Below are 14,168 nucleotides of genomic sequence, written 5' to 3'. Positions count from 1 at the left end.
TATGAAAATGTATCCTTAATCATTCCATTAAACTTTGATAGATGGACTATCTATAGAATATACATAAGGAGAGAGTTAATAATTAATGGCTCATGGAATCAGAATGAATCAGGTTTCTCTACAGTCTTGAAGAAAGGCACACTTGACTCAGACATTGAAATAACTGCAATGCCCATGACTAGGGGACTAGGAATATAAACTGTAGCATGTCCAGTGAAATATATAGTCACTTAAAAATTAGGTTTACTTCCATTGGCTGGCTTGGAATCTACAAAGAATGCATACTGACTGAGTGCATAAAAAGATTTCTTTTACTGATCTGTAGCCATTTATTTTTATGACACTCATAGCAGAAAGAAGAACACCGTGAGCAGTGTTTTGAGGAGGAGCTTACTTGGGCTGAAGCTGGTAAGTTCTTGGGGAGTTGGTAAACAACCTGGGGGTGTTTCCAAAGTGTTCAGTTGTGTCAAGTTTGAATTAGCTTCCTGTGTTTTTCAGTATCTTTGCTATATTCTACAGCAGAGTGAGTTCCAGGACAGCCAGCGCTATGCAGAGAAACCTTGTCACAAAACAACCGCAACAAAAGCGAGCATCTGAGAAGCCACCCCTTAACCAAGAACTTGAACATGACACGTGACACATGTACTGCCTCCAGAAGCAACTGGTACTGAATTATGTGTGTCTCAGTCTCTTGCTTATTTCAGCTGGACCTTATACATTTAAAGACGCTTGAGCAGCTAGCCGGTGGTGGCGCAAGCCTTTAATGCCAGCACTTGGGAAGCAGAGCCAGGAGGATCTCTGTGAATTCAAGGCCAGCCTGGGCTACAGAATGAGTTATAGGAAAGGCACAAAACTACACAGAGAAACGCTGTCTCAAAAAACAAAAAATAAAAAGTAAAGACGCTTGAGCAACAAACTTATGAAAAAGACATTGTGCTATATATCATCTCTCAGGGCTTGGCTTTTCACTCAGTATTACACTGCTAAATACACAGATGCAGCAGCACGCTTGTGGTTAATTTACTTCCACACTTATAATCCTCTATCCTGCTGATAGGCTACAGTTTATCTAACTATATCAGAATATTAGGGGTGCCACTATTCATCTATAATGACTAATTACAGATTTGTCATTATAGTTTTAGAATTATAGTTATAGCATTAGTTTTAGAATTTAAAAAGAGAAATGTATGCATAGAGGGGAATGAGGACTCATATTGATGTAACTTGTGTATAGGAACCCCTTTTTCAGTGATGGATGCAGGTCTAGCACTACACACAAAGCAATTAACGAAGTGGGATCTTCAATCTGAACACTATGATAACCAGGATATACTCTCAAACAATGAATGTTGTAGCCCACCTGGCTGCAGGTTCTTCTTAAAGCTTCCATATATTCTTAAAATTGTATTATTTTTATGACATAAATATAAATAGATTTATTATTTGTATTTATTAATATAACTGTATTATTAAAAATAATACCCAAATGTACAATTCTTAGAAAGAAAAGCCTAAACAAACAAACAAACACCGATACTGAGGTTTTCCCTTTCTCCCCACCCCAGGCCTTTTTCTTTGCTCAAATAATCCCATCCCTCATCCCTCAGCTTTGTTTTCTAGGTGTTCCCACCTATAGCTTAGTTTGAAATCAAAATACTTTATTAGAAAGACACATAATGATACAGATTTTAAACATACACACAAGAAGAAGGCATTCTAATTTATCACTCATTTGATTAAAATTATCTGCTAAGAAAGCAGGAAAAAATTCCAAGCTTTTGGAGAGAGCAAAACATGCTGGTTTGGTTTTCTTCTTATTAATTCATCAAAATAATTCATTACACTTTTTTTTTTTTGGTTTGTGAAAAGCTCAGAATAAGCATTAAACATGTATCTCATAGGAAATCACAACATGTCCACACGGTTGGGCTTGCCCATCCGACTGCCTAATTATTTCCGGTTCAAAATAGCCATTTCCAGGTCAGAACATCTCGCGTGGCTAGGACTCCATGGCTTTACATGGTTGCGTAAAGTGTGCGTGGCCATGTAATCTACGCGCATGCGTGGAGTAGCCACATGTGGTCCTGTACGCATGCGCCGCCCACTCTTTAAAAAGCCGGCGCCATTTTGCACAGGTCTCTCTTCTTCTCTCCTGTCCTCACTCACGTGTGTGCTTCACACAGGCCTGCCACGTCTTTTCTATCCTCTATTAATAAACAGCTCTTCTGTGGATTTGTCGTGTTCGGGACATGTTCCTTGCGGGCTAAGAGTGCCGCCTAAATAACTAACAGTATCCATTTTCAAACTTATGTAAAAATCCCATGCCCAGTTAGATGATTTATAGATTATCAACCATTTCATCATACTGTTAGCACCACATCTGGGTAGGAAAGAAAGGATGTCAGTGTATATAACTCTTTCATATGCCACCTAGTAACTATCTCATTTAGGGTGCATTAAAAAAAAAAAACAAAACATTCCTTAGTCTCAGTCTCTCTGCCTGCCAAATGGATGTTGTAAGGATTAAATGAGATACATAAACTGCCTTGTTCAACATTTAGCATATATAAGCCTTATTGCAAATGTAAAAATACCTGCGTCTCTACATCCTCCTACTCCCTTAATACTTAACTCAGAGCTTATAATGACTATAATATCCCTGTGCTGCTTTTCTTAAAGGGAACAGTCCTTCCTCTATGGAAAGATTCAGTGAGGGTTTAAAAAACTGAATTTGAAGGCAAATGGCTAGAACTAGAAAAAAATCACCCTAAGTGAGGTAACCCAGACCCAGAAAGACAAACATGGTATGTGCTCACTCATAAGTGGATATTAGCTGTAAAGTAAAGGATAGCCATGCTACAATCCACAGACCCAGAGAGGGTAGGTCACAAGGAGGGCTCAAGGGGGACACATGGTATCTCCCTGGGAAGGGGAAATAGAAGAGATCTTGAGACTCCTAACAATAGTGAATACATAGACTGAACTGGCCATTTCCTGTGATTAGATTGGTGACTCCCTCAATTGTCGTCAGAGAGCCTTCATCCAGTAACTGATGGAAACAGATGCAGAGACACTCAGCCAAACATTGTACTGAGCTCGGGGAATCCTGCTGAAGAGAGGGAGGAAGGATTGTAGGAGCCAGAGGGGCCAAGGACATCAAAGAAAACCCACAGCAATGACTAACTTGGCTCATAGGAGCTCACAGAGTCTGAACCAACAACCAGGGAGCCTGCATGGGACCAGCCCCCTACACATATGTGACAGTTGTGTAGCTTGGCCTACTTGAGGGACTCCTAACACTGGATTGCCTTGCCCAGCCTTAATACAAGGGGAGATGCTTAGTCTTATCTCAACTTGATATACCATGCTTGTTGACACCCATGGGAGGCCTGCCCCTTTCTGAACAGAAACAAAGGAGGAGTGGATTGGGGGAGGGGGAGCAGAGGGAGGTTGGGGGAGGGAATGGGAGGAGAGGAGGGGAAACTGTAGTTGGGATATAAAATAAATAATTTAAAAAACAGACAAATGAAATAAAAGAAGAAGAAAATAGGCAAACAAACATTCTGCCCCCCACCCCACCCCCGTTTTCCTAGCTCCTCTCTTTCCAAGAAGAAAACAGCCCTGGTGGTTTTTCAGTTATTAATCTGTAGGGGTTGCACACTCCCCAAGGTTTCTCCTGAAATCCTCAATCCTGTCAGGGCACGGGAACTCCAGCTTCAGACCCTGCCTTTGCCCATTGGTCCCTTAATGGCTTTATGGGAATAACATCTCTTGCCCAATGAGAGCCAGGCAGAAACCATTCCTTGTTCCTTTAGCTAGCACTGGGGTGGATCAGGACAGTAAAAAGGAAAAATACTAGGGTCTTTTAAAAGCAGAATGTGCCAAACATGTGTCCTTAGTGCCAGATCAGACTAAGCAGCCCATGAAGAAGGAAGGAGCATGGCTGAAAGAGAAGTGTGGAACCGACCACCTGGACAGGTTGAGACAGGGAGACCACTCATCAAAAGGTTATCCGGTACCAAGGATAACTTTCCCATGGTTCCTCTCAAGGAAAGCCTCTGCTTCTGTTGTGGGGCACCCAGTCCCCTAGCCACATGCCTGTCTCTTTTCTTAGTTCCTAGTATTCTCTTGAAAGTGTAGTGCCACCCTGACGGCACACACCAGTGATCTGAAATACCTTCCCCAGGGAAACAATCGATTCTGAAACTGCTTTCTCCCTGCTCAACCACATCCTCCGCTAGATGTCCCATCTTCAAGTTCAAAAGCATAGGCTTCAGATTCAGCTTTCATGGGGCGCTTTACGGGCACCTTTGACTTTTCAATTCAGTCCACATTAAGACATTAAATGACCAGTGGCCGCCGCCATTGCTTGTTAAAAGAACTCACTTGAGTAACAAAGTGTTTTATGTTTGCCCTGGCCACTGTCCCTGATAGAAGGAAAAACAGCTGCTCTGCGCTTTACCTTAAATGGAACAGAACCGCTGCTCTCTTACATCCACACAGACGCATGTGTTTTGACTAGTCTTGTCTCAGTGTAAGCATTGGATGATGGGGACAGATGGATTAACATTCCCAGTCTCTGTTTCTGTAAGATGGGACCAGCCACCCTGGGAACCATTCTTCTCTGCTACTTGAAATATCCAGTAACCACACTCCCTCTCAAAGAAAGCCCGCAGATGGAGGAGCACACTCATTTCCAGCTTTGGCTAGAGGCCACGGCCTGCTTGTCGTCGTCCTCAGGCCCCACCCATTGTCCTTTCTTACCTTCAATGTGACGAAGTAGCAAGCCCAGGCTCAATGTCAGCAGCGGGAGGAACATGGCCTGTATCGATCTGAAATAGACAATGGAGAGTCTCAGGGCTTAGTGAGCCTTCTCAGTCTCTGCTGGTTTAACTGCTCCCAAGAGCATGGTAGTGACCCGGATACAAATCTTGTGGGAGATGCAGGTGACAGACAGCAAAGGCAAGAGGAGAAGTGGTAAGTGCCTTTTCTGCAGAAGAGGGCATGCACAGTAAGGAGGAAGAAGGCACTCTTTCTGAATTCAAATGAGATGCTCTTCTTCCTTCTCACAGGGCCTTTTCTGGAGAAGAGGATGGGCCTTATTGGTCACCCACAATGGTGACCATCCGTATCCTTTCGTGCCTCCATGTCACTGTCTAAAGTTCAGTCAGTACCAAAATCTTGAACACCAGCCTCATTTACCGAATAGGTAAGGTATTCCTTCTTCTCTAGCTGGACCAGAACCTGGAGAGGAGACCTGGAGAACAGACTCATTGTGCATGTTGTGTGACTTGCCTCTTTTATTATTATTATTATATTTGTGTCTTAATTTTACATATCAGCCATGGGTTCCCCTGTCCTCTCCCCTCATGCCCCCGCCCCTGCCTTCCTCCAAGCCCCTCCCCTCCATTCCCATCTCCTCCAGGGCAAAGACTTCCCTGGGGATTCAGCTCAACCTGGTGGATTCAGTACAGGCAGGTCCAGACCCCTCCTTCCAGACTAAGCAAAGTGTCCCCACATGTGCCTAGGCTCCAAACAGCCAGCTCATGCACTAAGGATAGGTCCAGGTCCCACTGCCTGGATGCCTCCCAAACAGTTCAAGCTATTCAATTGTCTCACTTATCCCGAGGGCCTGATCCAGTTGGGGGCTCCACAGCTTTTGGTTCATAATTCATGTGTTTCCATTAGTTTGGCTATTTGTCTCTGTGCTTTTCCAATCTTGGTCTCAACAATTCACACTCATTACAATCCCTCCTCTTTCTCGACAATTGGACTCCTAACAGACCATGATAAATAAAGACCACATGAGAACAGGAAAAAGCAAAGTGCTAGAGAGGTCCCCAGAAATCTACAATGATACATCCACTGTAGACTACTGGCAATGGTCAAGAGAAAGCCCGAACTGACCTAGTCTGGAGATTGGATGGCCAAACACCCAACTGTCATGCTGGAACTCTCATCCAATAACTGATGGAAGTGGATGCAGAGATCCTTGACCAGGCCCCAGGTGGAGCTCCAGGAGTCCAATTGTCAAGAAAGAGGAGGGATTGTAAGAGTGACTTGCCTCTTAATGAATTTTCTATTATTTTTTTAAAAACAGGGTTTCATATTGTCCAGGCTGACTCCACCCATGTACCAGAGACTGGCTTTGAACTTCTGATTCTCCTGTTTCCACTTTCTGAGTACACAAGTGCCACTGTGCCTAGCCTACTTTTTATTTCTTTGAACACATTAAATGGAGATGATTTATTATTTATTCAAAGTTATACCTTAAAGAAGCTGATTAAAATCTATATGATGAAAATGTTTACATTCATGTTGTAAAAGCTTTATTAACTATTAATTGTATAAAATAATGAATTCCACTGTGAATCTTCATAATGGACTTTGGTTATGTTTACCCCCATTACCTTATATGTCAACCCCATCTCTCATGGCCCCCTTCCACCCCATCTCTCATGGCCCCCTTCCTCATTGGCAGTTCTCCTATTTTCATGTATTTTTTTCTACAAATGGCATTGAATTCTTCTTTCTGGCTGAATAATGTTCTATTGTATACATATGCAACATATTTTTTTTATCCTTTCATCCATCAGTGAACACCTAGGCCAATGTCATAACTTGGCTACTAGAGTACAGCAATAAGCTTGGGTATACAAGTATTTTGGTGGATGACTTAGATTCCATTGGGTTCTCAGGAGGGTGACAGATGGAGCATATGGTGGTACCAGTTTTAGTTTTTTGAGGAATATCCAGGCTAATTTCCATGTGGCTGTACTAATTTTCATCCCATTAGCAGTGTGCAAGGATTCATTTTTCCCAGCATCCTTTCCAGCATCTGTTGTATTTTGCTGTTTCCCTGATGATAGCCATTCTGACTGGGGAGGTGGGGGGCAGGGAATCTCAGTGTTTTTCTGAGAGCTCTAGACAGAGCAGGTAGAGTTCTGGGGTCTAGTGGGGACGGGAGGTGTGGCGGGTCCTGCTCCAACTCAGTCTGGTTCCACTTCCTGTTTCACTGATTCAGGTTTTCTACATCCACAGAAGACAAATGGGAAGGCACCCAGCTGCCAGTTCCTCTCTCCTGGAAGGACCTTTAGGCTTTACTAGTCATGAACCCATTTCTCCAGGGACAGCTGTACATCTAAGTCCTGGGAAAGCAGAGCTGTTCAGAGAACACAGTAAGCTGGTGGAGGGATTCTCTCTGGAGCCTGGGTATCTTCATTTGCATTTTCAGAAGAGGATGTTGCCTTGGTTAGAGATTTGCCTGCTATTGGAAGGATGAGTTAGTTGTCCGTGCAGACTTAAGAGGGTAGTGTGATAGCTTATGTTAGGGTTCTGGGGCTGGTAGAGGGAAGTGATCTGTTGAGGGTTTTATTTTCTATGTGTTCTTTAAATTTAGTTTTTAAGTATTCAATAGCTTTATTAAAATATAGTTAACACACAAAAGAAAGCTGTCTAAACTTAATACAGATTCTTAAAAGTGCAATACTAATTCAGTGGGGGGTTTAGTGTACACATAGAGTTGTATGACCAGCACCCCTATTTAACTTTGCAACATTTTGATTACCATTAAAAAGAACCATACCCATTTAGAAAAATTTCCATTTCCCCATCCTTTTCCTATAATCTCTAGCAGTTACCAATCTGCTTTCTGTCTTGGTCAACTATTTGTGCTGAAATTTTACATAAATGACATCAAGCCTTCTTGATCTTTTGTGGCTGGCCTCTTGAATAAAACGTCAAGATTGAGCTGCTGTGCATCACATATCAACACTTGATTCCTTTCATAATGGGAAGTTATACCAATGTATAGTAAACCAAATTGGTTTATCCCTTGCTAGCATTTTCTTGTAAGAACAAAATATGTTTTGCTCCTATCTAGGTCTCTAACCTGTTTTGAGTTCATTTCTGAGGGTGAATAAAGTTCTTTTGCACATGTTCCAAAACTAAACTATCCTTTATCTGTAGAATTGTCTCAGCATCCTTGATGATAGATGTGGGGACATATTGCTGGTCTTTTCATCTACTTTGCTCAGCTCTATCCCTGTCCTATGCCCCTATCACGCAGTGCTAATTACTGCAGCTTCGGGGAAAGTTTGAAACCAGGAAGTGAGACCTTCAAACTTTGTTCTCAAGTCCTCTCTCTCCCTCCCTTGATCCCTTCTGGCTTCTTTCCTTCTCTCCCTTGAATTTCCGTATGAATTTTAGAACAGCCTTGTCTTTTTGGCACAAAGGGACTGTCCCTGTGCCTTGGTAAGAACTGTGTTGACTCCACAGCTCCTTTTGAGGGGAATGTGATCATCTCAGCAATGCTGTCTTTCCACTCCTGAAAGAAACCTGTCTTTTTGTTTCTTTTCCTTTGTTTTTCTTTTTTCAGACTTTGAAACTTTAAAAATATTATTTATTATTATTCTTGGTGATATGGGAAAGTGTGGACACCTGTGCTTTGATGTGCATATGGAAGCCACCTTTATGAAGTTGTCTCTCTCCTTGCACCTTTCTGTGAGGTTTGGGAATGGCACTTGGGTCTCCAGCTTGCCTAACAAGCACCTGTACTCACTGAGCGACCTCACCATCCCAAGCTTTTTAGAAGTTTTTATTTGCACATTCAAATGTTATGCATTCTAATCATTAAAATAACTTGAACAAAAAAATGGCACTCTAATTGAACTGCATGCTGCAGCCTGCAGGACACCATGGACCACCTCGGCTTTTACTCTAGATCTCTCCTCCACCCACCAGCTTCCTCCCTCACCAGCAGTGCGTTTCCCCTTTCCTGCCAGCCAGAGTGCAGATGGGAGAGGCAAGCAGAGGACTTTGGGACTGGTTGCTATGGGTTCTGTGATGTGAAAAGGCGAGCCCAGTCATTTAAACGTGGTCCAGCCCCTTCACGTGACCAAGTTCAACAATGTAAAGAAGTAAATCAGAAGGCAATACTCGTGGGGTGCTCAGTGCATGCTGCCAGGGCTTGCCTCACCTTCTGCCCTCTTGTTTCTGTCTGCTTCTTTCTTTTGAAGGAAGAGATTCTCTCTTACACTTCTGGGTTCTTCCGTCTCTGCTTAGTGAGTTTCAGGATGTCAGCCACATCGGCTATTTTGGACAAGGTTGAGGAGAGAATGGAGTGAAGTGTGTGAGCTTCAGATAGGAGTCTGATTGGTGTGGTCACTGAGTAGGCATTTTCTTAGATCTATATTTAGAAAGAAAACCTATAGGGCATTGCTGACAGTATAGATAAGCAGTTTTTAAAAATACAGCACAACTCCTGGGCTTGGGGATTGAGTCATTAGGGTGGTAGAGAACCAGGAATATTTATCAGATCTGAGGTGCCTGTTCCAAAGGAAGCCATTCAGGAGTTGGAAGAGCACAGTCCAGAGTTGGAGGTTACCATAAGACCTTGTATAAACAGTAACATAGGCCACAGCCTGCATGACATCAGCTATGAGACATGTATGAAGCAACAGACCTGGGGTATTCCAGCATGTCTGGACCACTGTGAAGAGCAGCATCAGCAAAGAAGAGGCGGCAGAGGGCGAACGCCCAGATGACAGCACCTGTTAACTATAGATTTTGCTCTGGGTATTCTGATCTTTGGTAGATTGAAAGCTTGCTAATGCTACCAGACCACCCTCCCCCAATTAGCCAGTTCTAAGAGGTGGCACCAATGGGCCAAGAACACTTTGTTTAAATGTAAACCAGGCATTTCAGAGTCTTTGTGCTCCATGGCCTACTTTATTGGGGACCTAGATGTTCTTGTTCACTATCTGTCTCACTCCTCACAGCCAAACACTATGAAGCTAGTGACTAATCCTTGCTGAAAGCCAGCAGAAGTTGTGTTAATTAATCCTAAATCTGCCTTTTCTGCCTCACTTTTTTCTCCTGGAGAAATAGTAATGCAGATACCTGCCTACATATCTCCTTTCTCCTGGCTAACCCTGGTGTTTCCCCATGTGGGACCCTGTGGCACAAGGTGTTTTTCCTTTGAGATTTATAAGTATATCAGACTATCTTCTCAATGGTAAAATGAACTAAGGCTTGACACACCAGGCATTCATTCTTCAAATAACAAAGTATTTAGGTTGTTCTCAGGAGATGTCTTCAGAATCCACTTGAGGTGGGTTTGAAACTGGTATTTCTAGAATGGACAGTCATGGAAGAAGCCAGACCATCTGGTCAAGACATTTCATCAACAAAAGCTCAAAAATGCCCATTGTACCCTGTTGATGGGGTTGGGATTGGGGGAGGGGTAAGCTGGTTAGAGAATGTGAGCATAGGAGAGCTGCCTCCCACACCCCATCATCTGTGGCAGGTGGGAGAGCTGGCCCTACCTCTCACCAGCTGCAGCACTCTGGAGAACTGGCCCTGCACCTTGCCTGGGCCACACAATACAGCTGACCCTGTTGACAGGGGTTGGGGTGAGCTGGCACAAGGTTGTGAGTGTTGCCTGGGCAACATAGTAGAGCTAGCCCTGGTGTGGGTGGAGGCGAGCTGCCCCCAGGGTATGAGAGCAGCAGAATTGGCTCTGCCCTTTGCCGCCTGCTGCGTAGGATGAGCTAGCTGGGGCAATGCTGGAGAGCTCGCCTGGCGGTGAGGATGAGGAAGAGCTGGCAGGCTGACCAACCCAGCTATCACCCAGGCCAAGAACCAGGACTCTAAGTAGGCCCACTTAACATCCACATCCACCCTATCTATGAACTGCTAGAGCATGTGAAGGGGCTGGTCCTTCAGACCCAAAGCTGCAGGATCTCCATGACAAAGGGCAACAACAGGATAGCCAAGAGGAGTCCCCACGTCGTAGTGTAGCAGAAGCAAGAGGCTTTGAGCCAGACCAATGACTCACTGTAACGAACACTTGCCAGTAAAGATGCATGGGCCAAAGGGTGAACTGTGTGACCCACTGAGTCTATGCTGTAGCTTCCTTTCACAGTGAGGTTTTTATTCTTTTAAATTCTCAGGGGGGGGTTGCAAGGGCAGATGGTGGATACAAAGGGATAAGGAGATGAATGGGATCAGAATGCATGATGTGAAATCCACAAACAATCTATAAAATGTTAAATAAAGAAAATGTCCATTGGAGAGCCTAACTCTCCTGGCTAAGAAAAGGGCACCTAAGAGTCACAGTGAGCATCTGTCTGCAAAGTACCCTAAAAGCCCCTCTTGCCACCAATAAGCAGTGTCTCCTGCCCCTTTCAAATAAATACCCCCCCCCCATCAATCCATTGAGAAGGCAGGTTTGAGCTTATTACCGCTCCTGATCCCTTACTAGTTAATCACATGATAAAGTGCTTTCTTTTCCAAAAGTGGCGCCCAAGTAGTGGCTTCTTTGTGGGTTGGGCAACAAGCCCTCACTTGGTACCAATGTTGGCCATCTCTGATCTGTTGGCCTCACCACACATGAATAATAATAAAACCAGTGTTTGAAGAACACAGAGCTGCAGTGAAGAGTGCTGTAGAAGTAAATGTTTCTGAGAGCTGGATTTAGTAATGTGAAGGCCATCAATGCCTTCACAAGTGACAGAAGACATAAGTGAATCCAAGAGGTACACTATGCCCGTGGATTACGGCACAAGGGGAGCTGGAGAGACAGCTCAGCAGTTAACAGTGCACCTTGCTCTTGCGGAGGATCTGAGCTCAATTCCCAGTGCCCACATTAGATGGCTTCAGCTCATAACTGCTTATAACTCCAGCTTCAGAGGATCTGATACCTCTGGTCTCTGTGGGCACCTATGCTCATGCACGTGCATGTGTGTACATACACACACACACACACACACACACACAAACACACACACACACACACTTTAAAATAATACAAATTAATCTTAAAAATGAAAAGAATATGGCACAAAGGAGGAGGAAAACAGAGCAGTATCTCCAAGGATGTATGAGTCCACAGTCATTGTTTCCTTGCCTTTATTTAAGGAAGGGCCACATCACACAGGCAATACTCAGGGCTTACTACTTGTGATGTGCTTTAGCTGAACCTGACAGTGGCCATCCGGCTCATACAAATGCATGCATACCTCGAAAAGTTATTGTCTTCATGCCCAGCAGCAGGCCTGGCACTTGCCAGCGTTCTTGTTTTCGAGCAGGAAAGGATGACATGCAGCAGAGCGCTAGAAACAGAAAGAACTCCTGGCCACTCACCGCTGGCCAAGCTTCTCTTTTTTCTTGGGCCATTTAACAGGCCTTTCCTCACACATTGCCTCCTTGCAAAACTGAGGAACTTTGCAGCCTGCAAACTCCTGTCCTATTAATTTTGCTTCCAGGGAAAATGTGACCCGTGCAATGCATAAGAACACAGACTCTAAAACCAGACACATAAGCAATCAAATTCTGAGGTTATAAATTATTAGCCTCTAACACGTTGAACAGCTTATAAAAGCTTTGTGCTTTCTTTCCTGTCATTCCAATAATAATAATAACAACCATCTCATGCCAGAATCCTAAGAGTGATTTCATTCTTTCCTCTAATCTTCTTACATCCACATCCGCTACACATCTTAGACGACCCCTCTCCTTTCTGCTGTCCACTGGCATCACCATAATTTAGACTCTCATCTCTTCTCCTGCTGCCCTGGCACATCTTCCTTACCGCTGGTTCCTCCTTTGGTCCTGGCTCCCTCTCTACCAGCCTTGTTAAGGCAGAGGACATCAATCCTAGAACCATTCTTCACTCTTTTCTCCTCCCATTTGACTTCTAACTCATCCTATAAGCTCTCTTTTCACAAATACTCAGAACCTAGTCACTTCTCACCTGCCCCAGGATTCCATATCAGTTGGAGCCATTATCATCTCTTGTGATGATTTCTACAACTTTCTGATAATAGGACTCTAAGATCCTAATCTCACCTTTTGACATTTGATGCTCAATTCAGAAGCCAGAGTGATTCTTTTAAAGCCTAAGTGGTATTGTTTAAGGAGTCAAGTTTTCCTTGGGACAGTCTTTAATGCCTTTCCTACCCTGGCTTCTCTTGCCTCCTCAGTCACTTAATAACCCATGCCCTTTCCATGGACAGAACTGCATGGTGGTTGTGAAAATTCCAATCTCATTTTACTTTGTAAAGCATTTTGTTTCACTCTACCTCAGTTTATGAGTTTTTAAAGATTGATATAGTGTCATACATGTCTTGTTAAAAGGCCTTATATTCTACTGCATTCAACACAAACCTTTCCTAACTGACTCACACAGTTCCCTGTATTTTGAGTGCATCTGAAGGCTAGCATGTAGCTCATTACTTACCTCTAATTCTAGTATATAGCTCATTACTCGCCTCTAATGCTAGCATGTAGCTCATTACTGGTATGTCAAGTGATTTTACTTCAATCTTTCCTGTTAGAACTAAAGCTTTTTGCATTTATTTAGGTCTCAAATTTTAATTAATAAACAATAAATTGCTGCTCATAAGCATGATCATTCCCTCAGGAGTCTGGCTCCCAGTTGGATCCTCTCTCTTTTAGATAAACAGACACTTTAGGAAGAACTTCCTGTTAGTTAAGGCCACAATGGGATGAGCTAGTAATAGGTAGACAATCATCATCCTAGAACTTGCTGAAGACAAAGGCCCACGTTGAAGCAAGAGTTTTCATTAGTGGAAGGTTCTTGCAAGGTTGTTAGCACAGGTATCTTAAGCCCCTCCCTTATCAACTTGTCTCAAAACACTACTCAATGCAAATAAGACCTTTGTCTTCTGAGTTCTTTGTGAGGAACATATTTTCCAAGTGAATAGGTCCTTAGAACCTTTATAGTTAGGGAAGCAAACATCAAGTACAAAGAAGTGAAGGAAGCATAGATTCTTTTATAGCCAGGCAAGCAGGGTCTGGAGAGTCTGGAGGATGAATGGAATGAATGGAGAGTTTAGAGATACATGGAATGAGTGCAGAGTCTGGAGAATGTATGGAATGAATGGAGAATTTGAAAGATGTTTGGAATGAATGGAGAGTCTGGAGAAAGTATGGAATGGATGGAAAGTTTGAAAGATGTATGGAATGAATGGAGAGTTTAGAGAATACATGGAATGAAGGGAGAGTCTAGAGGATGCATGGAATGAATACACAGACAAAATTAATAAACTCACCATTTACAGGGCATCCACTCCTTCAGCTGCATGAACACAGTGATAACACGGGTAAATGAAATGTTCAGGTGACCAGTTCATCTTTCTAGT

The 14,168-nt window shown here is 43.4% G+C and overlaps 1 protein-coding gene across 1 annotated transcript in view; it reads right to left on the bottom strand.

Moving 5' to 3' along the window:
* The window catches only part of Pdcd1lg2 (programmed cell death 1 ligand 2), a 53,120-nt gene extending 39,822 nt beyond the window's left edge, over positions 1-13,298 (bottom strand). Inside the window, exons 1-3 of the mRNA XM_036178771.1 lie at positions 13,244-13,298; positions 12,148-12,307; positions 4,768-4,835 (exon numbers count right to left, since the gene is read on the bottom strand). Of these exons, the coding sequence (XP_036034664.1) occupies positions 4,768-4,835; positions 12,148-12,307; positions 13,244-13,298 (283 nt within the window). The remainder of the gene's footprint in view (positions 1-4,767; positions 4,836-12,147; positions 12,308-13,243) is intronic.
* Between the last annotated feature and the right edge of the window lie 870 nt (positions 13,299-14,168).

The sequence above is a fragment of the Onychomys torridus genome, chromosome 1 (genome assembly GCF_903995425.1).
Source record: "Onychomys torridus chromosome 1, mOncTor1.1, whole genome shotgun sequence".
Classification (NCBI taxonomy): domain Eukaryota; kingdom Metazoa; phylum Chordata; class Mammalia; order Rodentia; family Cricetidae; genus Onychomys; species Onychomys torridus.
This window is presented reverse-complemented; position numbering and strand designations above follow the sequence as displayed.